This window comes from Helicoverpa armigera, chromosome 2, assembly GCF_030705265.1.
Source record: "Helicoverpa armigera isolate CAAS_96S chromosome 2, ASM3070526v1, whole genome shotgun sequence".
NCBI classification, from domain to species: Eukaryota; Metazoa; Arthropoda; class Insecta; order Lepidoptera; family Noctuidae; genus Helicoverpa; species Helicoverpa armigera.
In genome coordinates this window covers 9,023,009-9,044,460 of record NC_087121.1, presented here as the reverse complement: position 1 = coordinate 9,044,460, position 21,452 = coordinate 9,023,009, and the positions used below count along the sequence as shown (strand labels likewise).

General features: G+C 34.1%; 1 protein-coding gene across 1 annotated transcript in view; it reads right to left on the bottom strand.

Moving 5' to 3' along the window:
- Positions 1 to 21,452, bottom strand: part of LOC135118158 (uncharacterized) — a 96,106-nt gene that overhangs the window by 20,067 nt on the left and 54,587 nt on the right. The window contains exons 3-6 of the mRNA XM_064039361.1: positions 18,192 to 18,409; positions 14,508 to 14,646; positions 12,752 to 12,901; positions 4,568 to 4,711 (exon numbers count right to left, since the gene is read on the bottom strand). Of these exons, the coding sequence (XP_063895431.1) occupies positions 4,568 to 4,711; positions 12,752 to 12,901; positions 14,508 to 14,646; positions 18,192 to 18,409 (651 nt within the window). The remainder of the gene's footprint in view (positions 1 to 4,567; positions 4,712 to 12,751; positions 12,902 to 14,507; positions 14,647 to 18,191; positions 18,410 to 21,452) is intronic.

Genomic DNA, 21,452 nt, shown 5'->3' with positions numbered 1-21,452 from the left:
AGACGGAGCTAGTAACGTTCGTCGTCCCCCGAACGTTCTTCTTTCCTAGGAGATTTTGGGTTATGACATATCCGGTAGTCATTTTGTTCTCCGTGGTACTAGTGTTACGATTGCATTGTGGTGCTATGTCTGACTAAGGTAAATAAACAAAATGTTTCCATCACTTAAAATATGTTTGAGTGATTCATGTCTAATTTTCAATTTTAGTAAGTGTTTGACTTTTGTTACACTTAACTACATATTGTTCTATAAATGTTACGTATTTTTAGTTCCTATAATTATTTATGTTGCAAATATGTATAAACATTAAACGGTTTAAGTTAGATGAAAAAATATTGGCTACTGAATATTCTATCCTCCGAGGTTATGACATACATAAAGTATTCTTTTTCTAGAAATTTTGATCCAATATAATCAGGAAGTGCTTGAAGCCAGAAATATAGACGTTCAAAGCAAAAATCGTGATTGAAAAAAGTTCCGTAGGTTCGTTCCTGTGTCCTGAATAATCTATGAGACGGAAATTAGACTTTTATAATTGTACTGGCTTCCTTCTTTATTCGGTTAAAGTGCTAAAAATATTTTGGATAGTATAAATAATAATATATCGACTTCAAATTCCAGTGACTGCTGACCACATATGTAAAAAGTAATTCCGTTATTTATTCAAGAACCTACAACATTCGTGTAAAATTACGTGACTCGATCAGAAGTTCATATATTATTAACAGGATACCAAATTTTTCTCAATTCAATAGCTTTTGCTTGGGAAATAAGTATATTGCTTATAAGAAAATTCAAAATAAAACACAATGACAAAAGCGTGACAAAAATGATTTACGGAACCGCAGTTCCATTCGAAAAAAGCTGAAAGAAACACTTCCGTCAGCTGACCTCCAATAAATAAACATTTGACAAGGAAACAACGCGGAGAAAACACCCAAAAAATATTTTAAAAAACAGTAACAATACAGAACAAACTTCGTGACTGATCGACAAGAAACAACTTTCTTAAATCGAGAGATTTTGTTTCGGTTAAGTCTGTCGAAAAAAATACATTGTCTCGCGATCAAATTCAAAATAAATTCTCTGGAGTATTTTTCTTTCCAAATCGTTTAATATCTTGGGGAGACAATATTATGTACAAAATGGAGATAGCGGATTGAAATAATGTCGGCAGATGTTCATAAATATTAATAACTAACCAGGATTGACCCTGCGGTACTGTTTGCTTGTACACTTTAGTGGACCCTGGAGACAATAATGTAGAAAGCTTTAAAGCCATACGTTTGGCTGGGCCGTCTTCTTGTTGTTTGCAACTCTCCATTGTTGGGGTATATATCTTTCACGCTTTTAGGAGATATAACAAGGATTCCCTGAATTTCTGGCACTGTTGCTTTAGCTTTTGCTGTTCCTGTTAACACTTGCTTATTAATGGGGGCTCGTTTGCTAGTTGAGATGTTAAAGTTTCAGTAACTTAATAACTATTTCACAGTTGTGTTTTCCTACGCACGTAACGTGTTATGAAGGTCATCTTTCGCACTGGCTGCTGTCAATTGTTTTCTATCCCGCGCGTAAGCGTGGCATGCCCATAGGTAAGACACTAGCGATGCCGCGTTTAAAATCCCGCATCTGCCTACGTTCCAGTCCAACTAGATACAGCTGGGTACTAGTGTTTCACAAGGAGCTGCCTATCTGACCTCCTCAACCCAGTTACCCGGGGCAACCCAAAAGCCCTTTAAGACTTGGTATGACAATTACGACAACAAGGTCCACAATTTTCTACCACTGTGCAATAGTCTGCAGTTCCAATAAGTACTAAATGAGCGTAACTATGTAAGCTGTTCCTAAATCTGTGGAACACAAACGTCGTCCATAGATTAAGACGACAAACAGTCTTGGAGCAATATTGCCATAACGCTTGCCAGACAAATTGCGGGCAGTCCGCTCTGTGTAATTCCTTTGTCTATTCTGTGACCGCTATGGTTTATAAGTAAGTTTATTATGGTATTCCATTTATTTAGTTATTAATTTTACATTATTGATTTTTTTACAGTTTTGATGCTTTGTTTTTGCCATTTATTTTTTGAGAGAAAAGAGAGAGAAAAGATACATAGATAGATACTTTAAAATAAACTAAATGTGAGTAAGCATTTTTTTTCTCGTTATTTTAGAGCCTATCTAAGTACCAGCTTTATTTACTGGAACAGAATGTCTGAAAATACTGAAATATTTGTTTTATTAAAATAACAATTTCTTTACCTGTCACTAACACGAAACGGTATTCTTTTTTTAACAAATACATTAATTTTACTTATCAAAATAACCAACTAGATATGTATCCTCTGCAGTATGAATGATGCGTATATTTTACAGGTTTATACAAGAAATAAAACCGGCTAAGTGCGAGTCGGACTCGCGCACCGAGGGTTCCGTACAAATCCTGTATAGATAAAAAGTGAGTCTCGCGCCAACCTTTCAGTTTAGAACAATCATAGTTATGGTAATTTCGTGAGAGTCAAAATACCTAGTTAATATTTTTTATTTTATAATATAACTAAAATAGTAGGCCAGTACCTTCTAAAAGTTATTTTATTAAAGTTATTTATATACAACATTTTGTGTGTCTTCTTATTTTTATATACAACATGTCTTAAAGGCCATTGGGCATATCTGACCCGCTTTGTAAAAAGTGGCGGACATGAATCAAAGTAGTTTTAAATCGTGGAGAATGGTATGACGTTTCTTTGAATATAAATATTTTATTAAAATTCCATGGAGACGAATGTCCAGGATCGTTTGAAAAATAAAAAAGACAAGCAGTTTCAGAGGATTGTACAGGTTGCAATGCTAGTTTTTATTGTTAAAGACTTTTCACAAAGAAGGAAGATGCCAATTCGGATGACCAGGATCTGATGAGGATCTGGAAACCCTGAGAAATCGAGGGCAACTCTTGAATATTGTAGGCACGCATCGAGTCAAAACCAGACATGTGAGTGTATTTTTGAGGGTACTGGTAAACAGTGAAGGTTTGGAGCTGATTTGATTATGGAGACTACAGAGAGTCGAGGGAACTCCTGAATGGTATGTTGCAACTACCACGTCTTTGGGCTTATTTTATTCGTATCGGCGAAGACTTTCCACATAGATAGGTTTGATTGTCATTGTGGGATCGATAGCAAAGATCAGATATAGTTATGGGAACTCCTTTACAATTTATAACGTAACCTTGTGTTGGAGCTTATTTTATTTTAGGTGATGAGAATTCACTACTAATGGGATCTTTTATTTTTGAGGGATTAATCACCTAACGAGCTCCAGTTTCAGGTTTTTTTCGAAACTGCCTGACGACTTGTAATGATCCGATGAATCCGCCGTGGGTATGGTTTCCATACTAAGGTGCCCAATGACCTTTGAATGATTTAAAATTTTTCACAGTTTAGAGGCAATTATATTTAAGAAGTGTTTGATATGAATTTCAACTTTAATATCTCTACGTGTTCATGTGAAAAAGGGTAGGTAGTAAGTTTATAATCATTAAAAAAATATTTTATGTCATGTAAGCAAAAATAATATTTTAATATTTTATGTAACTTCAAATTTATCATTTTCGCAATTTTTCCTTTATCTGTACTATATAACGTCGCTTCTTGCCGAATTTCAAGATTCTGAGTTCACGGGAAGTACCTTGTAGGTTTTGATTCCCTAGCGTGTGACGGAAATTCGTCTAAGGTGTCGGTATAACTGCTGTATCTTTTGATAGCGTTAACTTAGAGGTTTGATTTTTTCACTGAATAAAGGGACAATAGACATAGGTATTTGGTATAAATTTCAATTTGATACCTTTATTCGTTCGTGAGAAATAAGGTAGTAAGTTTCATTTTATTAAAATATATTTTTTTATATTATATAACTAAAAAAATGAGATTTTCGGAATTTTTCCTATATTTGCATTATATGACAATGCTTCATGCCAAATTTCAAGACTCTGAGTTTACGGGAAGTATCCTGTAGGTTTTGATTCCCTTGCGAGTGTCGAAAATTTGTTGAAAATATCGACATAATCGGCTGTATCTTTTGATTGGCTTGGCTTAGAAGTTTGATATTTTCACAGCTTAAAGGGACAATAGACCTGAGTATTTCATGTGAATTTCAGCTTGATACGTCCACGCGTTCCTGAGATAAAGGGTCTTGACAGACAGACAGACAGACAGACAGACAGACAGACAGACAGACAGACAGACGGACAACAAAGTGATCCTATAAGGGTTCCGTTTTTTCCTTTTGAGGTACGGAACCCTAAAAAAAGATCTTGTTTAAAAAGTTATAGCGATAAAATTATCACCTTTAAAACGTTATTTCACTTTGTTTATTAAATCTCAATAACTACTCTCATAATTGATTTAAACCGCTGCAAAATCTTGCGTAAGGCGTGCACTTAACCGCTCACCATACACTTTCCTCCATAAAAACAACATTTAAAACGGCCATTAAACCTGCACGTTGTTTAAAAGCATTTTACGACTTAATTGCTGAACTTACGAGCTTTAAAACATTCTCACAGACTCACCACAAGTGTAAACAACTTTGAGGTAGGTTCGACTCCCAGATCGGCACGGCCTGCCGAACATGTTGCTGTCAGCTGAGAGAACACATCTTCTCTTGCCGTGGCACTCCCTCATCGCCGTCTCCGTAGCATATGGCTCCAAACAGGCTGAGAAAAAAAGTTTTATTACCCATAAAATCTTTTTCGTAAATATTTGGGCTCCTTACACAAGGAGGTCGCTTAACACAGTCTCAAAATTCTCCGGATAAATTCAAACTTCAAACATGGAACAGTGATAAAATTTCAGTACCCAAGCATTCCTCATTAATGTTATAGTAAGTACAAAATGAAGACTCCTAAAACGTCCTAACAGTGCAATTTCTACGGAAACTGGGGAACAAAATTAGAAAGACCATTACGAGGTTTAGAACTCTGCAGAGAAACTCTGACAAAAGTTGAATTCACACAGGCGTGGGTGTAGTGTTGTTATACAGCCAACAATGAGAAATATTCACCCTAGCACCTAATACTATGTAAAATATAAACGATAACTCCACGATTTCATCTCTTTCTAAACCCAGGTATATCGTGAGTAGATTAAAAAAAAAAAAAAAATGTTGCTGCCACTCTATCCTATGAAATGTAACAAATAATTATTATTTAAAACACAAAAAGAGTAACCGACACCACGCAATTTAAAAGCAATGCATCCGTAATTGCGACGCGCTTTTAGTTAAAATCGAAATAATTGCGGCGGCGATAGTCGAACATTATTCAACAAGGGAAAAGTATGATTACGTTAAACGAAAATTGTTAAATTATAAATCCATTTCAGTGAAATATTCATGCAATAACTACGGTTTAATTCCTCAAAGGTCTACGTTTCATAAATATCGAAGTTTTAGGTCCTTTGTGAGAGCAAGCCTATTGACACGAGCAGGCAAAAGCCAGACTTTGGGCCACAAGGGAGAATTTACACATGGAAAAATTCAATTACATTTTACCACGGACTAGTAAAAAAAGTAAGGACTCCGCGCCGCGATACTAGAAAGTGAAGCAACTTTTGTTCTGTCAATGTATGCGTTACGGGGATGCCAGCTAACAAATAATTCTCCCATCATTGTGTGTATCAAAGTGACGGGTTTCTGACACACACAGTTTAAATAAAAAGAAATTGGTGAGCCTCCAATCTGATATCGGAATGGCGATATAAATTACTTACCTATAATTATCTTGGTTGAGTTTCAGTTTTTTTGGTTTCATCTGAATGTAAAGAAAAGTAAAAGGAAGTAATAATATAATTAATTTGCTTCTTTGCCATCGGTGTGCAATAAATATGGAGGTAGATTTTAGAAAAAAATACAAAAAATACAATTAATAATAATAATACAATGTGCGTTTGAGTGATTTATTTTCAAAGTACTTATAAAATAAAATAAAAATGAAATTGAAAATTGACACGTAAGTAAGGTCATTTACCAACACAAAAAGAAACATAATAAAATAAGGACATTCGGTAATCCTAATCGTAACAATGTTCTACTATTCGCATCAACAGCTCAATATTGTATGAAGCTCGCGCAGCCCACGCGCCTCGTCGCGATCCGCGTCGAGCGCGGCGATCGTTGCACAAAAATGATCCTTATAGCATGATTCAGTATTCAAGCGCGATGGCTTACTACCGTATTTCATGTATAACTTTGGTCTTTTTTTATTGAATAGGTAATAATGTTAACTTTTTTAAATTAATGTGAGTGAGACTGTTATAAACGTAATAGTAGACAAATATAATCAGAAAGCTGCGAACTATGGTGATAATATAATTTAAAAACCTTTATGTATAGTCAATTTTTTATATACCTGCCTCTTACTTTCGGTGGACCTAGAAATTCCTTCCATTTTTGAAATATGATGAAATCTAATGCTCAGAAATTTTTCCGCAATACATTTAATCAAATTAATTTTATGTTCCAATCCAGCAAATGCGTGTTCTTCTTCTAAATTTAAAAATATATTGTTGTTCATTATAAACTTTTCTAATATTTTATTTAAAATATATTTATATTGAGTTTCACTATAAATGGTTATATTTTCTTTCATAAGTTTTCTAACCACCATTTCACAAATATAACATATTTTGTACATATCCTCAGACGGAAATATTAATCTGCCCTTAGATTTCAAACTTATTAATTTGTGAAAGTAAAGTCTTTCAGACGTCGATAGACGCGCTAAACATTTACAACAGTTTATGTTTCTATTTATAAAATGGACCACACTACCCGCAACATATCCGATTATTAATTTTCTAAAATCATTCAATTCTTCTACATCTAGCCGTTCAATGAGCTCGGCATCACATTCAGGCATTTCCTGAAGAAATGTTAGAGAGGAAATGGACTCATCTTCCTCCTTGTGGCGATATGACTGAGTAGTTGAGTTAATAATTTGAGTTGCAGAACTACAATTTAATATTGATAATTGTTCTAAAGGTACACAATTACCGGTACTAAAACATTTTATTTCCAAATGTGCAAGTAGTTTTCTGTACCCGCCTTTGAATTGTCTTACGTTTGGGTTGTCATTAGATCCACATTGCATTCGGATACAAGAAAAAAATATTTCAAGGTGATCCTGACTAAGTTTATACGTCGGTAAGAAAAGCAAACGCTTTTCACGCTCAATAAGGGTTTCATACATATATTTTAAACTTGATATATTAATTAAAATACCAATGAAACCCCTACTGCACTGTGCTTTTATGACCGGTTTATAATATCTGGTAATTAAATACCTATCTTCCTTTTTGATTTTCCTTTTGGTGCTCGCTTTTATTTTCAAATCGCATATATAATTTTTTAACTCATTTAAAAACTGAAATATTTCATTCTTGTTCTGAGAGCATATTGGTTTTTTAAAGTTGAATTCAGTCATAGCTCTAGAATTAAATACGTCAAACATGTCATTAACTTTAGTTACAAAATTTTCTGTGGCTACAGAATCGAGAAATTCGGGTAGTTTTAATTCTTCTCTACATATATTTAAAGCTTGTGCAACACTTGTACTAAAAATTTGAGTAGCCAGCTTAACCTTCATAATATTGTTTTTAAAATGAATGTGTTTTTTAGTCAATTTATTGGCTAAATGCAAGCCCTCTTCTTCTTGAAGCTTATTTAGTTCTCTTAATAAGCTCCATTTAATTTTGCTGCCATTGCCATTTAAAAATTCTCCCTTCGCTTCGAAATGATTCCTCAACAATTTAATTACATGACTGGGATCGAGAAAACATGCCACTTCAGACTCACAAAGTGGATGTTTAAAAGTTGTTTTTAATGTTTCTGGATCCAGATTACAGCCGAGTAATTCTAGTGCCGAAAAATTTGTCGAATGTCCATCACAAGTGAGAGACACGACATCAATATCCGAATCAAAACACTTAACTAAACACAATTTAATTAAGTTTGCCTTTTGTTCCCCCGTTGGGCTTCCTGCACACAAAAAGTATCCCAAAGGTATTTTAAACCGATGGTTTATTCCTACAAGAAGGAAAACTAACGCTTGAGTAGCTTCGGGAGCACCTTCTTCTACGCCTGTTCCCATATCCACTAGCCCAATATACTTTTTGCCATCCCATATTTTTTGAGGCTTAATGGCAACTTCGTCGAACACTAAAGAGCACAGTGTTCTATGCTGACTAACTTGTGCTTTCGCCTTTAATGCTCGAAATGATTCCTCAGTAAACCCTGGGGCCCCTTCTATATGCCCATACCATTTTGCCAGAGTCTTGCGATGAGGAAGGCAAGTATTAAACGATTGTCTTACGTAATCATACGCCTTTGGAGAATAAAAATTTAATGTTAGACAAAACTTTTTAATAGCTTGGGAGTATTTAATGTGTTTTTTTAGTTTCTTTCTATTATAATTATTGAAAATATTTACAGCAACAATGTCTTGGTTTAAATTATTATACAGATCAGTGTTAATTAAATTATCTTGTTTTAAATTGTGTAATATGGCTTTTAAGGATTGATTTCTCATCCGAAAACGTCTTACTTTTTGATTAAGATATTTAATTTTTTTCCTGTGAGTTTCAATCAGGATATTTTTCTTATCTATAATTTTTTTTAAACGTAGTTTCCTGGGCGAATCGTACAGCAATCCAATCGTTGGATGCAGGGGTACCTGAAAAAAAGTTTGATATATTGAGAATCAAATTGAGTTTTCTAAGTTGCACTGCACACTATTACACTTAAAAGTACTTATACATACTTGAGCTGACGGTAAAGGTGAACATGACCCTGTAGGCTGTTCAGAAGCACTTCTAGGGTTTGTGGGTGGCGGTGGTGCCTTAAAACAATCAGAATACATTTTGAGTCGAGTTGAATTAAAACAAAATGTAAGCTCTACTAATCAATCGACATGATTACAGCGTTAAGTCCAATTTTTGTCTACGCAACATTGTGGAATCAATAATAAACAAATAATTTATGAACATACTTGATCTGATCCTAATGACGATTGTTCACCATATACATATGCTTGAAAACTACTCGTAGTTTCGGGTTCAACATTAGGTTGTTCTTCTTGTATGGGCGGTTCAAATAATAGCTACAAGAAAACAACAATGAATACAGAAAGTCGCGTTAGCTCTTAAAGAAATGATAAGAAAGCAAACTCTATTTTCAAGTTTTAGACTAAAATATTACTTGACCACAGTGTACATTCTTGTATGACAAATAATATATATATATATATATATATATATGGCGTCCAAGGCCGATTTCGGCAACGGCGGCTGTTCTCACATAAGGAGATCAGCCAGCTGCGCAGGACATATTATAGTGCATAAGCATTTGCGCAGAGACAGGTGCACTCACTATTCCTTTACTCTCATAGCCCGATGGGACGGCAATCCGACACGACCGGAGAGAGATCAGGCGCAGGACCGACATTAACGTGCTCTCCGATGCACGGGTGAATCAATCACAAACTTCCAGACTATGGGCTGCTTTGTGAAAGTTTCTAAAACCCACAAAGCGATTTCGGCCCGACCCGGGAATCGAACCCGAGACCTCATGAACAGCATTCGCGCTTGCGACCACTAGACCAGCGAGGCTTGATATAATACAAACAAGAATACCTACCAACTTTGGAACTGCATAGGTAACTACTCGACGGCGTCCTTTTGACGTGGTATATAAATCATTTTGATCAAAATGTATGCTGCATACCACACTACTCTTGGTTGAGGTCCAATCTTCTTGACCTCTAGAGTTCCTTATTATTCTCACCCAATCATTTTTCCAAGGTTCATTTCCGGTAGGAAACCTACAAAGAAATAAAGAAAATGTATCTACCAAGAACATTATGGATTACCCACTTTTTCGGGTAAAGTCCTTATTTTTTTCGTGGCCACACTGGCTATTTTTGTGTTCCAAATATTGTTATCATTTTTATTTAAAAAAGGACAGAAAATAATGTTATTAGAACTGGCTTACCTGTGAAAAGTAATCCCTTGGCACTTTTTGTGTAAAGTGGTATTATTTTTGCACCATTTCACGACACATGACGGCATTATGACAATTTTTTATACGCGAAAAATATGAACTGTCACCGATGATGGTCGCGAGCGTAATGGCGGTCTATCGGCTTATGTTTATGTAAGTGTGTGCGTGTTGGTTCGTATTTACACGGAGCCGGCTTGTTTTGGGTGCTTCACTTTTATGTAGGTGACGCGGAGTCCTTACTTTTTTTACTAGTCCGTGCATTTTACATGCCTCTAGGGATCGCGCCAGTGAGCCTCGCTCAGCTCTCGCTAGCGACCTAGACCGTCAACTCAATATGAGCGTTTATTAATCGAATCTTATGCCTTGTTAACTGTTATATCAGTCGAATGATCATCTTATTTTACTCTAGGCATACAATACATACAAGAATGTCACTATTTTGCTGGCTAATATAATAAACCAGGAAATATTAACCGGTTATACACGTTGTTACGCAAGAATTATGTCAAAAATAATAACCTCATCTTACAACATGAAAACAGTCAGAAATGTAAGGGTCCGTAAAATGTTTCAGCTACATAAGATGGGCAGTATAATGAGGGCCATTATCGATTTGATGTTTTCCAGCCCCCGTTTATCGCTCACTTAGGGTGGCATTATATGCGGTAAGCACTTTTACATAGCATGGAGTGCGGTAAACCCAACTAAAATTAGAGAGACGCATTTAGAACGAACAATCGAACACTGTTTGGATGAATATCCGAACGAATAATTTGATTTATAATTCGAACGAATTCATTTATGGCGTTCGAATTTCAAATGATAGAATTCTATGCTATTTGAATTGCAAACGAATAATTTTTGCTTTTGTTTACATTCTCAATTTTAAAAATTGAATGATATTTTAGGTTTCCATCGAGTTACTTAGAAACATTCAATTGAGTTTTCATCTATGGGAGCCCAGTTACTGGACGTGGTTTGAATGGCTTCGATATTACTGAGCACAATCGCAACTTCTACATTGTGTTAGCCACAAATAAGTCGTAAGTGGGCCAAACACAATAAAACAGTAAAGTCGGTCATCTGCGCAAGCCCCTATTAGGTTTTATTCCTTTATACGTTAACTTCTGAGATATTTCTTTAAAGTCTCAACTTACACGTGCTACTAAAATAAACCTTAACTTTTAATATTGTTGTTGAAATGCAAATTTTCTTCTGAATAACCTACTTTCGAGGTCACCTTCAGAATGGCGTCTTAATAGATTAAATTGTATAATAGAATTTAATTTCAAAACAATTAGAGTATTATCCAAATCCGCTCATCCTTGCGTTTCTAAAACGTAAGAATCTAAATAATTTATTCAATAAACAGGCTTCAATGGGCTGAATTTACACGTTAAAATTATATTAGCGATTCCGACCGTGGAACGCTTTCATTTTGAAATTAGGTTTCCTTGCGAATGAATTTCAGATGATAAAAGTGCTAAAATGTGCTTATTAATTTTCTATCAACGTCTATTGTTCGTCGTAATATTATATTGCCACATTTTAGGAACGTTTAATTTTTATCTCCATTTATTTATGCAAATGCCAGGCTTTCGAACTGTCCATTTGGTAAGAGATTAGTGATATCAGACAGCTTTGAATATTGATGACAAGTTAATGACAATTGTGAAAAACGATCGGCGCGTCCGATTGGTTTGAAAATGCAGCGTCATATTTTTGATCAAAGAATTGGTATTGTAACTGCTTTCCTTGTGTGTTGGTTGTGAGCGCAAATACTTGGTAGATTCTGAATTTAAATTTCACGTTCTTCAATTTGTTTTTACCCTACTACACCAGCCGGAGGATTATGTTAAATTAAGTTTCCTGTCATCTTATTCTCCTTATCTCTAGCGTGTTATTTATTCCCATATTGCTTGTACAAATCAGAAAGTTCGAACGCATCATCAAATTTAAGCCTTTTATTTCAGTTCTACCAAACCACAACTCCCAGCAACAAAACGATAATTTGATCTATTTTCAACGGATTGCTTCTATAGACTAAATTGACAACATTTTCAGATAAACACGCCTTAAACAATTCCCAGCTACATCAAATAGAATCGATGGCTGATGACATTTCATCCATCATTCACGACACGAGCAAATGAAACAAAAATACGCGAACAAAAATGTCGACAGAAAGAAACAAAACAGATTAGAAACAACGTGATGAGTTTTCCAGGTGAATGGAGTTTGGTGACGAAAAGGAAAAAGTAGATAATGGATTAAAAAAGGAAGTTTCTAGACGTTTAACTGAGACATATTGTTGCTAGTGTCTCATCGTCCTGCGAGGAATGATACCTAGTATTCTTAGTCTCAATGTAATACTGACACAAAATGTTGATATGTTAGACTTAACATTAATATAACCCTGATGATTAAATAGAGATACTTAGTTTAAGCTTATAAAGGAGGATGACCATGTTACCCTACCACCAAACCTAAGACTAGTAGACACTTTCTCACTAGCGAATTTTAGTTCTCAACAAACAATTGACAACTACAGGTTCAAACAATGACATACTGAATGCGCGATACAAGATTTTGTCGCTCGGAATATGTCACGCGTCAAAACGCTGTTCAGAAAATCCACGGGTGATAAACAGAAGACAGTAGGATAAGTACTATAGTTGTACAAAATGTTGTTTCTACTTACTTTCTTCCTTCATTCCTCTAGGCTGTGGGCACTGGATGGAATCGTACTCTGTTCTGCCGTACTGGGCTGAGTAGATCGCCACCCTGGAGTGAGGGTTGCAGCTCAGGTGTAGGACGTCATTCTCACAACCGACTTTACTACGGAACTCATCTGTTGACAAAATAAATATGATGTAATACATTTATTTACCATATGTAACTAAGTATGCTGAACCTGTTGTATGCCGGAGCCTTGGTATATGCAAGACACAATAAAATAGATTTTCTATTGTTTTATAATTAGCGACATACAAGCGGTTAAACAATATTGAGTGAATAGAAGCTGAATTTTTTAGATTTTCGGTCAATCCATTTTCCTTATTATAACATAACACGATACAATTACAAATACCTACTCTTTATTGGATTAGAAGCGATAAATTTGTATTTGTTAATTGAAGAACACCCATCCCTAGAGAGGTTTCACTATGAAAAACGAAGTCTTTTTTCCCTTATTTTATTAAGGTTTGAGGCTGTTACTAAGACATGAACCACTCCTTGCCTCAAGAGTTTATAGGACTAATAATTTCATTCAAGATAATAAAAAAACAAGGCTGGGAAATATTTCTTTCATTCTAAGAAAAACAAAAGAAAACCTTTAGAAGCTTGATTCTTCGAAGGCCGACAATATTGTTGAAAATAAGAAGAAATTGGCCTTATAACAAAAGATATAGAAAAACGAGTTTGACGGTTACAAGAAGGTTTCAGTATTGTGTAACGGTATTGAAAGAAAATTTTATTTTAGAGTTTTGAAAAATCTAATAATATGGAGAACCATATTGATTTAAGTCACTCCAAATCTACATCTATAGATGTGATCTTAATTAAATAATATCTAATTTACAAAGTTATTTAAATTAAAGACAGTAGGTATTTGAATTAAGTCTCAAATAAAATCAAGCTTTTGGACTAAACTCAGTAAACAATTTCTTACTTACAACAGGCGAAAAAAAGTCTGAATGCCAATAACTCATTATTTTAGAGAATACTTTTTGATTAACTTAAGTGCACAAATTAAGATAATAATAATTTTTATTCAAATCGCAATAAAAAATATTTATTTTTAAATCTGAAAATAAAAAGCGCAAAAATATACCAGAACCTAAAATCTTCAAAAAGAGAATTTCAAAAGAATTAATAAATTCTAAATTTAAAAATCTGCTGCGTCAGCAGAATTTGTCTCTTCCTTATTCCCCCATTATTCGGCCAGCACCAATACGATTTGAGAGCTCAAACAAATAGTAGTTACACAAAGAAACCAGACAGACAACTCCGAAATAAATCGAATCGAATTGAATTCAAATCTCGTTTCACATTTCTATCAAAAAGGAATTTATCATCAAGAACGCTTTAAAAATGCTCTTTGGAGAAGATTATCGAGAGACCAATAGAACGTATTTGAATTGATAAATTCGTGTTGCAGTAATGAAAAATGTTTCGAATTTCTTAGTGCGTTCCTATGCGTTTATTTATTGCACTTGCGTACATAGTTGTCTGACATTTAACATTCTGTAATATCATTTAATTTAAATTATTTTCTAAAATATTGTTAGTTGAGAGTGTAATTTGTGTGTGAGTATTTTTTGCGGGGTATTTTCGATGATTAACTTTATAAGTAGGTACCTAAATACCAATAAACGATTAGATTATTTTTAAATCTCCATTCATAGGATATGACATCGTTGTTCTACAAATGTATTATAACAATAGTTACTCACAGGGACGGCATTTGTAGGCGACCTCGACGAACCTTCTAGAACCCGGACAGGGATCCACGCCAAACGCCTTGGGGCTCGTGTGAAATTTACACTGTCGCTTCTTCTGACAAGCTTCCACCACAGTCTGTAACAAGGAATACTGAGCACATTTGTTAGTATGCCTATTCTGAACAAACTTTAGTTCAAATACTTGAAGTAACTCTTAGCCTGAAGGTACTTAACAGTTTATAAGCAGGGAAGTTTAAATCAGTGAGTTGTGTCTATTTTGAAGGGGCTGTAAACAGAATTAATTTGATTGTATTAAGTACCTAGTTTCAGATTATTTGAAGAGTCTTTCAATTACAGAGTTTGGTTGGGTTTATCGGGATTCAATGACTGACGAGATATTAATAGAGAATAGAATAAATGTATTTAAGTGTAGAGAAATGAAATTAGGTACAAACTTTTCCACTCATTCGAAACAGTACCTATTACTAATAATAAATGTTCATAGATATAATTAGCGAAAATAGTGGAAGTTTTGAGAATGTATCTTCATAACAACCAAATTCCTAAAACCATATAATTCAAAATATTTATACAGCAGATTTCACTGCACCGTAACACTATTTTATATTTGATTGACGAATCAAATTATATTCATATCCAAAAGCAACTTCATTGAAATATCGAACATCACAGCGGTAAAATATGTACCTGCAATTTATATTAACAACACATATACATATTTTCACAGCGCCATATATTCCGCCAAACATTCTAAAGAAAACAAAATCTCTCGTTCTAACATTGGTACGTATAATAAAAAAAAACAAAAGCAAATCATAGCTACCTATATTTTTGTAAGCCCAAGTTGTGCGTAAGAAAAATATATAGGTACGTAGTGAAAATGTGGAATGAGAGCAATCTGGCATACAATGCTGGATTATGAGAAAGCTGACAAGATTGGCAGCTGCTCGTAAAACCGAATTATAGCCTAAACATATCAGAATGACTAATAAAATCTGCTAAAAAAGGAACAGGCATTTTACTGAATGGCTGTTTCAAAAGGCATAAAATTTAAACGTTCGCTGTTATGTTGGAATGCTACAGAATTGGTGCTTTTGAATCGAGTGTAGTCGTTTATTTGAAATCAATGTTCGTGTCCGATTGTAATGTCTTTGTATTCGACATATAGCGAAATATGTCACAGAATATATTGGAACAAGACTTTTTTACCTAAGTCATATTGACTAGACCATTTTAGAGATTATAGGTTCAATTGATACCAAAGCAAAAAAACTTCCAATTACGAAAGTTAATACTTTCACAATGAAAGAAAATATTATAGGAGAGCAAAATTATGCCCAAATGAATTTATTAAAAACTAAATCAAGCCAAGGAAGCACGCAAGTGGTTATTTTATAGCGTGATCAGAATTCAGCACGAATACTTAATTATTAAATTAGAAGCTAATATTTCCTGTCGGAATAAATTCGCCGTCAGTTTGTCAAATATCAAGATAAAGGCCACAAATTAATACAGAAAGAGTTTTTATTCGGTCTTGGTATGTACTTATTGTTTTAAGACATATTTAGGCACTTATATCAAATGTGTTTGCTACTACTGTTGTTGTGTGTTCTACAATATTGCTGTGTGGTCCATCTTAGCCCTACTATTTATTGCCCATCGATATCGATAATTATGTCTTAAAGGATTACAATGCAGGAAGAAGTGGCTGTATAGCAATCCATAAAGATCCTGCGCACACATTCAATGTAACAGAATGCATATGAAAATTAGTTAGCTTAATCATAGATAAAGATTTTCATGTTCAATAACATATGAATAGAGGCAAATGAAATAGAAAAAGATGGTTCAATTTTTAAACTCAATCCACTACTAAAGCGATTCAAATGTGTGACTTTTACCCTATAGCCTGAGAAAGGACGTAGAATAGGTACTTTTAATCCAACTGCCGAACCTATGTGCCTCGAAGCATGTGTGAACGCTTTCTCCTTTTCAACTTAAGTCATATGACTTATAATCACATAACATAATAATTCTAATTCACTTGTAACGAATCTAGTTAAAACTTAATTTCAACCAGTATTTACTCTTATCCGAGCCGACCCCAACATAGTTCGGGAAAAAGGCTCGGAGGATGTAAAATTTACTCTTATCATTCTATCTCAATAAGAACTTTATCATTATTTTGTTTTCGAATTAGTTGAATAATATTTCTCCAACATTTAGTGGTAGGCTTTGTGTACATTTTCAATATATTGCCACAAACATAATGCTAATTATAATTAACAAAGAAAATTGTGTTGTAACATTATTATAACTATAAATATATTGTATATAATTATAGAAGGTTAATTTTATGCTTACAATATACATTATTGTAAATGAAAGGGTTATAAACTAAACAATAATTGTGAATTATAATATTCACGTAAGTTGCAAAATTACTAACGAGCTACAATTTTATTACGAGTTTTTTTTTTTTATTTACGGTACTAAAAATATGAAACTATATGTTATATAAATAGTTTCAGAGGCAACTTCACGCATCCGGTAAAAAACAGACATGAGTGATCGAACTTTTTGTCATTGTAATAGCTATATGTAGTGTGATACATTACAGGATCTAGGTATGACTGAAAAAAATAAAGCTGCTTTAAACCCTGCCAGTATTATTATTACAGTTTGACTATACTATACTATAATGTATAGAGGTTTACTAGGCAAATGAAAGGGAATGACAAATGACAACTGACGGAACAAGAGGGAACAGAAAAACTCCGACCTCAATTAACAATGTGAATAGGGTTAAGGACTTAATCCTTACCATACTATTATTATGGATGCAAAATTAACTCTGTATTTATGCTGGTCTGATAAAGTAAGAATCAAACAAAAGATGTATTGTTCTTGTAAATTAAAAGCGCTATAATGATTTAGATGACTTTTGAATTGGAATTACAAAAGTGATTTTTGAATGAATCAAGAAATACGAAGAAAGTTTTATTAGATTTGTTTATCGTTTATCAGTATCATCAGTCTAGTCAACTATGTGGGGTATTTGAAACACTCATGACCTCGTCACGACTTACCGTCAGTTGCACATAGCTCCATTAAAGTCAAAGCTTCTTTAAATCTATTAAGATAAAAAATGTCAGCAATAGATTTAATCAAGCTTTAACTTTAATGGAGCTTTGTGGCCGATAAACGGTCACCCATCCAACGACCGACATCATCACGCGTTGCTTAACCTTATCAATCGACCCGTGAATCTCTTAAACTACAAGCTCGCTTACCAAACTTAAATGACTAATGTGCTCATACATTACATTCTACATATCTGTTCTTCTAAATCACTACTCGTGAAACATATTGGAATTGTTTAAGCTCTATCGGAAATTCGGCCGCAGTTTCAAAGGATTATAATCATGTAAAATGGATAGGCAAAGCAAACATTATCAAACTGGAGTTTGGAGGTTAAATTATGATTTTGCGGAGCTCGGTTATGATATCAGCAAAACAGTTTACTATCTATGTCAATACTATTACTTCAAAACTCAAATTAAGTCTTACAAGGCAAGGACTGTGACTGTAGAATTCTTTTAATCTTCCTAAAAAGAGTTGACAAAGTAAATTGTGACGTATTCTAAAGCTACTTAGATTCAGAATTCAACTAACCTGTAAGGCACTAGGCCAAACACAGGACGTGTCTCCAACGACCTCCACAGCTACGGGCTGATACTCCGCCAGGTCTGAGGCACAGGATCCTTGGGAAGCTGAAGCTCCATACTGCGCCACTTGGATACTGATGGTCGTGCCTCGAGGACATATGAGTGTGACCATCTCTTCATCACAAGCAGCCTTCTGGTGCGTTCGAAGAGTGCCTAGGAGTAGTTCTGTGAACAAAACAAAAAAAGATCAGAACGAGTTCTATACGTACTATCCAATATTATAAGGAACATTAAATAATTCTATGCCGAGGTTAACGTTCCAAATGTTGGTATTGCTATTATTACTTTTTTCTACTCATAGTTTTGAATTTAAATGGCTCCCAAATACCAGAAGCATGACAGAAATGAGAAGACACAAGCCACGTCGCGGGAGAAAATTATACGTAATAATCGCTTCAATAATACCTATATGATTGTTTCACTCGTTAACCATTAATTTGGGATAGAAATTCTATACCAAAACTAAATATAACGTTAATTGACCTCAATCTTTCATTCAGGGAACGTATTGCGATCAGCTAAGCAATTTAGGGTATAACGAGGCCGATTACTAGAAATAAAGCTAAATGCCCATTTTAATTAGATTGTAAGCAATTATCATTAGTAGTTATAGGCCTGACTCCTTGTTATTACCTCTAGTTGTAATAATAATTATTGGAATTATGATAGCTAGCATTAATCCGCTGTATTCTAAACTAGAAACAGAACTAAGACTGTGAAATTATGAGTTGACTATTTTTGTCCTGTAGGTAAGACATAATAAGCTCCGAGCTCGATGTACTTATTCATAAGTTGGACCACTTGATACGCATTCACATACAATCATTGAAGTTTTCACGAATTTAAATAAAAAATAAATAAAGTATACATATTTGCAATGATGATTGTAATAACACAAACAATCCAGCAAATGCACAAACAGAAAAGAAAAACAAACTCATACATAAAGCAACCGCGAAAAACGCAAAAGGGAGTCAAAATACCTCCCCATCGTTCATAAGCCACACAACATATTATGAAACGCCAACAACATAAGGTTTCTGTACAAATGTCAGATAAATTCTTCCATAAAACACATTCTGAGGTTTAAAGCTGCTGACAGGTCTATTTGCCTTAGAGCTCAGCTGCGTATTGAAAAATAAAATGAAAATACAAGAGGTCCCCCAAGGACTATGTTGGGCCCACCGACGATTTATCAATCTTCATTTTACTCTCAAGAGTCGGTTTGGAATTTTTGTTTGCTTTGGACAAGACGCATTATTATGGACCCATATTCTCTGTTGACACTTTTGTTTTGGACACTTTGTTATTATTAAGTTTGTTAACACTACTTATGTGGGCTGTTGTTAACAATCTATTTCATTATCAATAATGTAGTCTGTAGAATTAAGTGTTGCTATTTTAGCTAAAATATTTTCCAGGAATTCAATTACAGGAATTGAGTAGTTTACAAAGTCCTTACAGCTAAACCTGGTCAAAGGTCAAATACCTGAAAATATTCAGTTATATTTTAAAGCTTTTCCTTTATTAAAACGGCACGTGTATTTGATTAGAACTCAAGATTTTTACTTTAAGTAAATATTTTTCGAACGTCCTATTTTTCTTCAACAATAGAGGCTCCATAATTATGCTTAAGATCTCATTAGAGTCATAAGGTCAATAGTACAGTAATTTTGTATGTAATAACACTAATTGGGTTTTTATTAGGGACATAACAATTTGAAGGCTGTGTCGGAACCTCAAGACGTCTGCGTGAGTGGAGGAGTCGTAACGACGTAGTTATGAGCAAATGTGTTGTTATGGTCTTGCTTGAGTAGCGTGACGTCATACTATGTAGTTTGTTGTCTAAGGAGCTTAGAAGATGTAGATTGTATTCCATTTATGGTTTTTGTAACCTTAAGGGTTGATACGGAATTGTAGATTTAAGTAAAAACAATCATAAACTTCTTATAATTTCTAAATTACACAATAAACTATTAGTAAATGTACAATCCACTACGTAGGTACTAGGTAGGAAATTGAAACAAGATTTGAATTTACTTACGATTCCCAATTTACATTTGTCAAACTGATTCTATACAATTTATAAATTTTAATGTTCAAGTCCTGTTGCAAAAAAGCTAACCCTTTCGAAATGTTATTTGGTTTGACGAATAAGACCACGTCCAGACCACTTTAACACGCATTTTTTTGCCAGCAAAAAACGGTAAATTGAATTTGCCTTTAAGTTTTGCGACTTGAGTTTGTTTATGCATAGCACATGGCTTCAAGTGTTGCTACTTAAATATTTTTTTACTTATGGAAGGAAGAAGCACTTGACGACTTAAACCCGAAGCCCATTAACAGAATGGCAAGTTATTTTTAGGTAACGACTAAAAATGCAACGTAACTACACGGAAATAAAGTCTAACTTTCAATGTTTACGGTAATTAAAACAAAAACTTACTACCGGTAGTCGCATCTTAAGTAACTTTGGTATGAGACCGAAGAAGTTTTCGGTAAAGGAACTTTTTTAAGGATACCGTAAAAAGTACATAATAAGCAGTCCTCTATTTTTGCTTCTGATATCATCTCGTAAATTACAACTAACAGATCCCATCAAATAAAATCCAACGGCCTCTTCTAATATAATAAATAATAACGGCCTATCAAACGCATATCCATACTTAATACTAATTTATAATGTGCAATAAATCTAAAGAACTGTTTACCTTATCTTTATAAGGCCACACGTGTAGTTTAATATTGCTCCCAGATTATATTTTATGACTTTTGGTCTTCTCTTGTTTAACATTTGTAAGGGCCGATAGGATTTGGTTTTTATGGTGAATAGTATCCTCATAGATATTTAATCAGCATTTTGACTTTGAAAGTAATTTATATTATGAAGGTTTTTATACTTGGTAATTTAAATGAGAGCCCGTCTAAGCCGAAATGACTGACGCCACTACCGCATTTTGAAGTAAATTCGTACCAGTACCTAGATATAAATGGTCCTTTGTCTGCTTCCAAGGTTAAAACATTTTAAGGAAATAATAAAATTAAGAGATTTAAATGCAATAAACAAAAGCATTGAAAGTGTTATTAAAATCAATCAAATTAAAATATTAATTTGATAATTTTATACAAAGCTCCAATTTTTTGTTCGTAACTTATAGCTATAGGCTTTCGTACAAAATACAGCTGAGCAGCCTTTTCTTTTCAATAA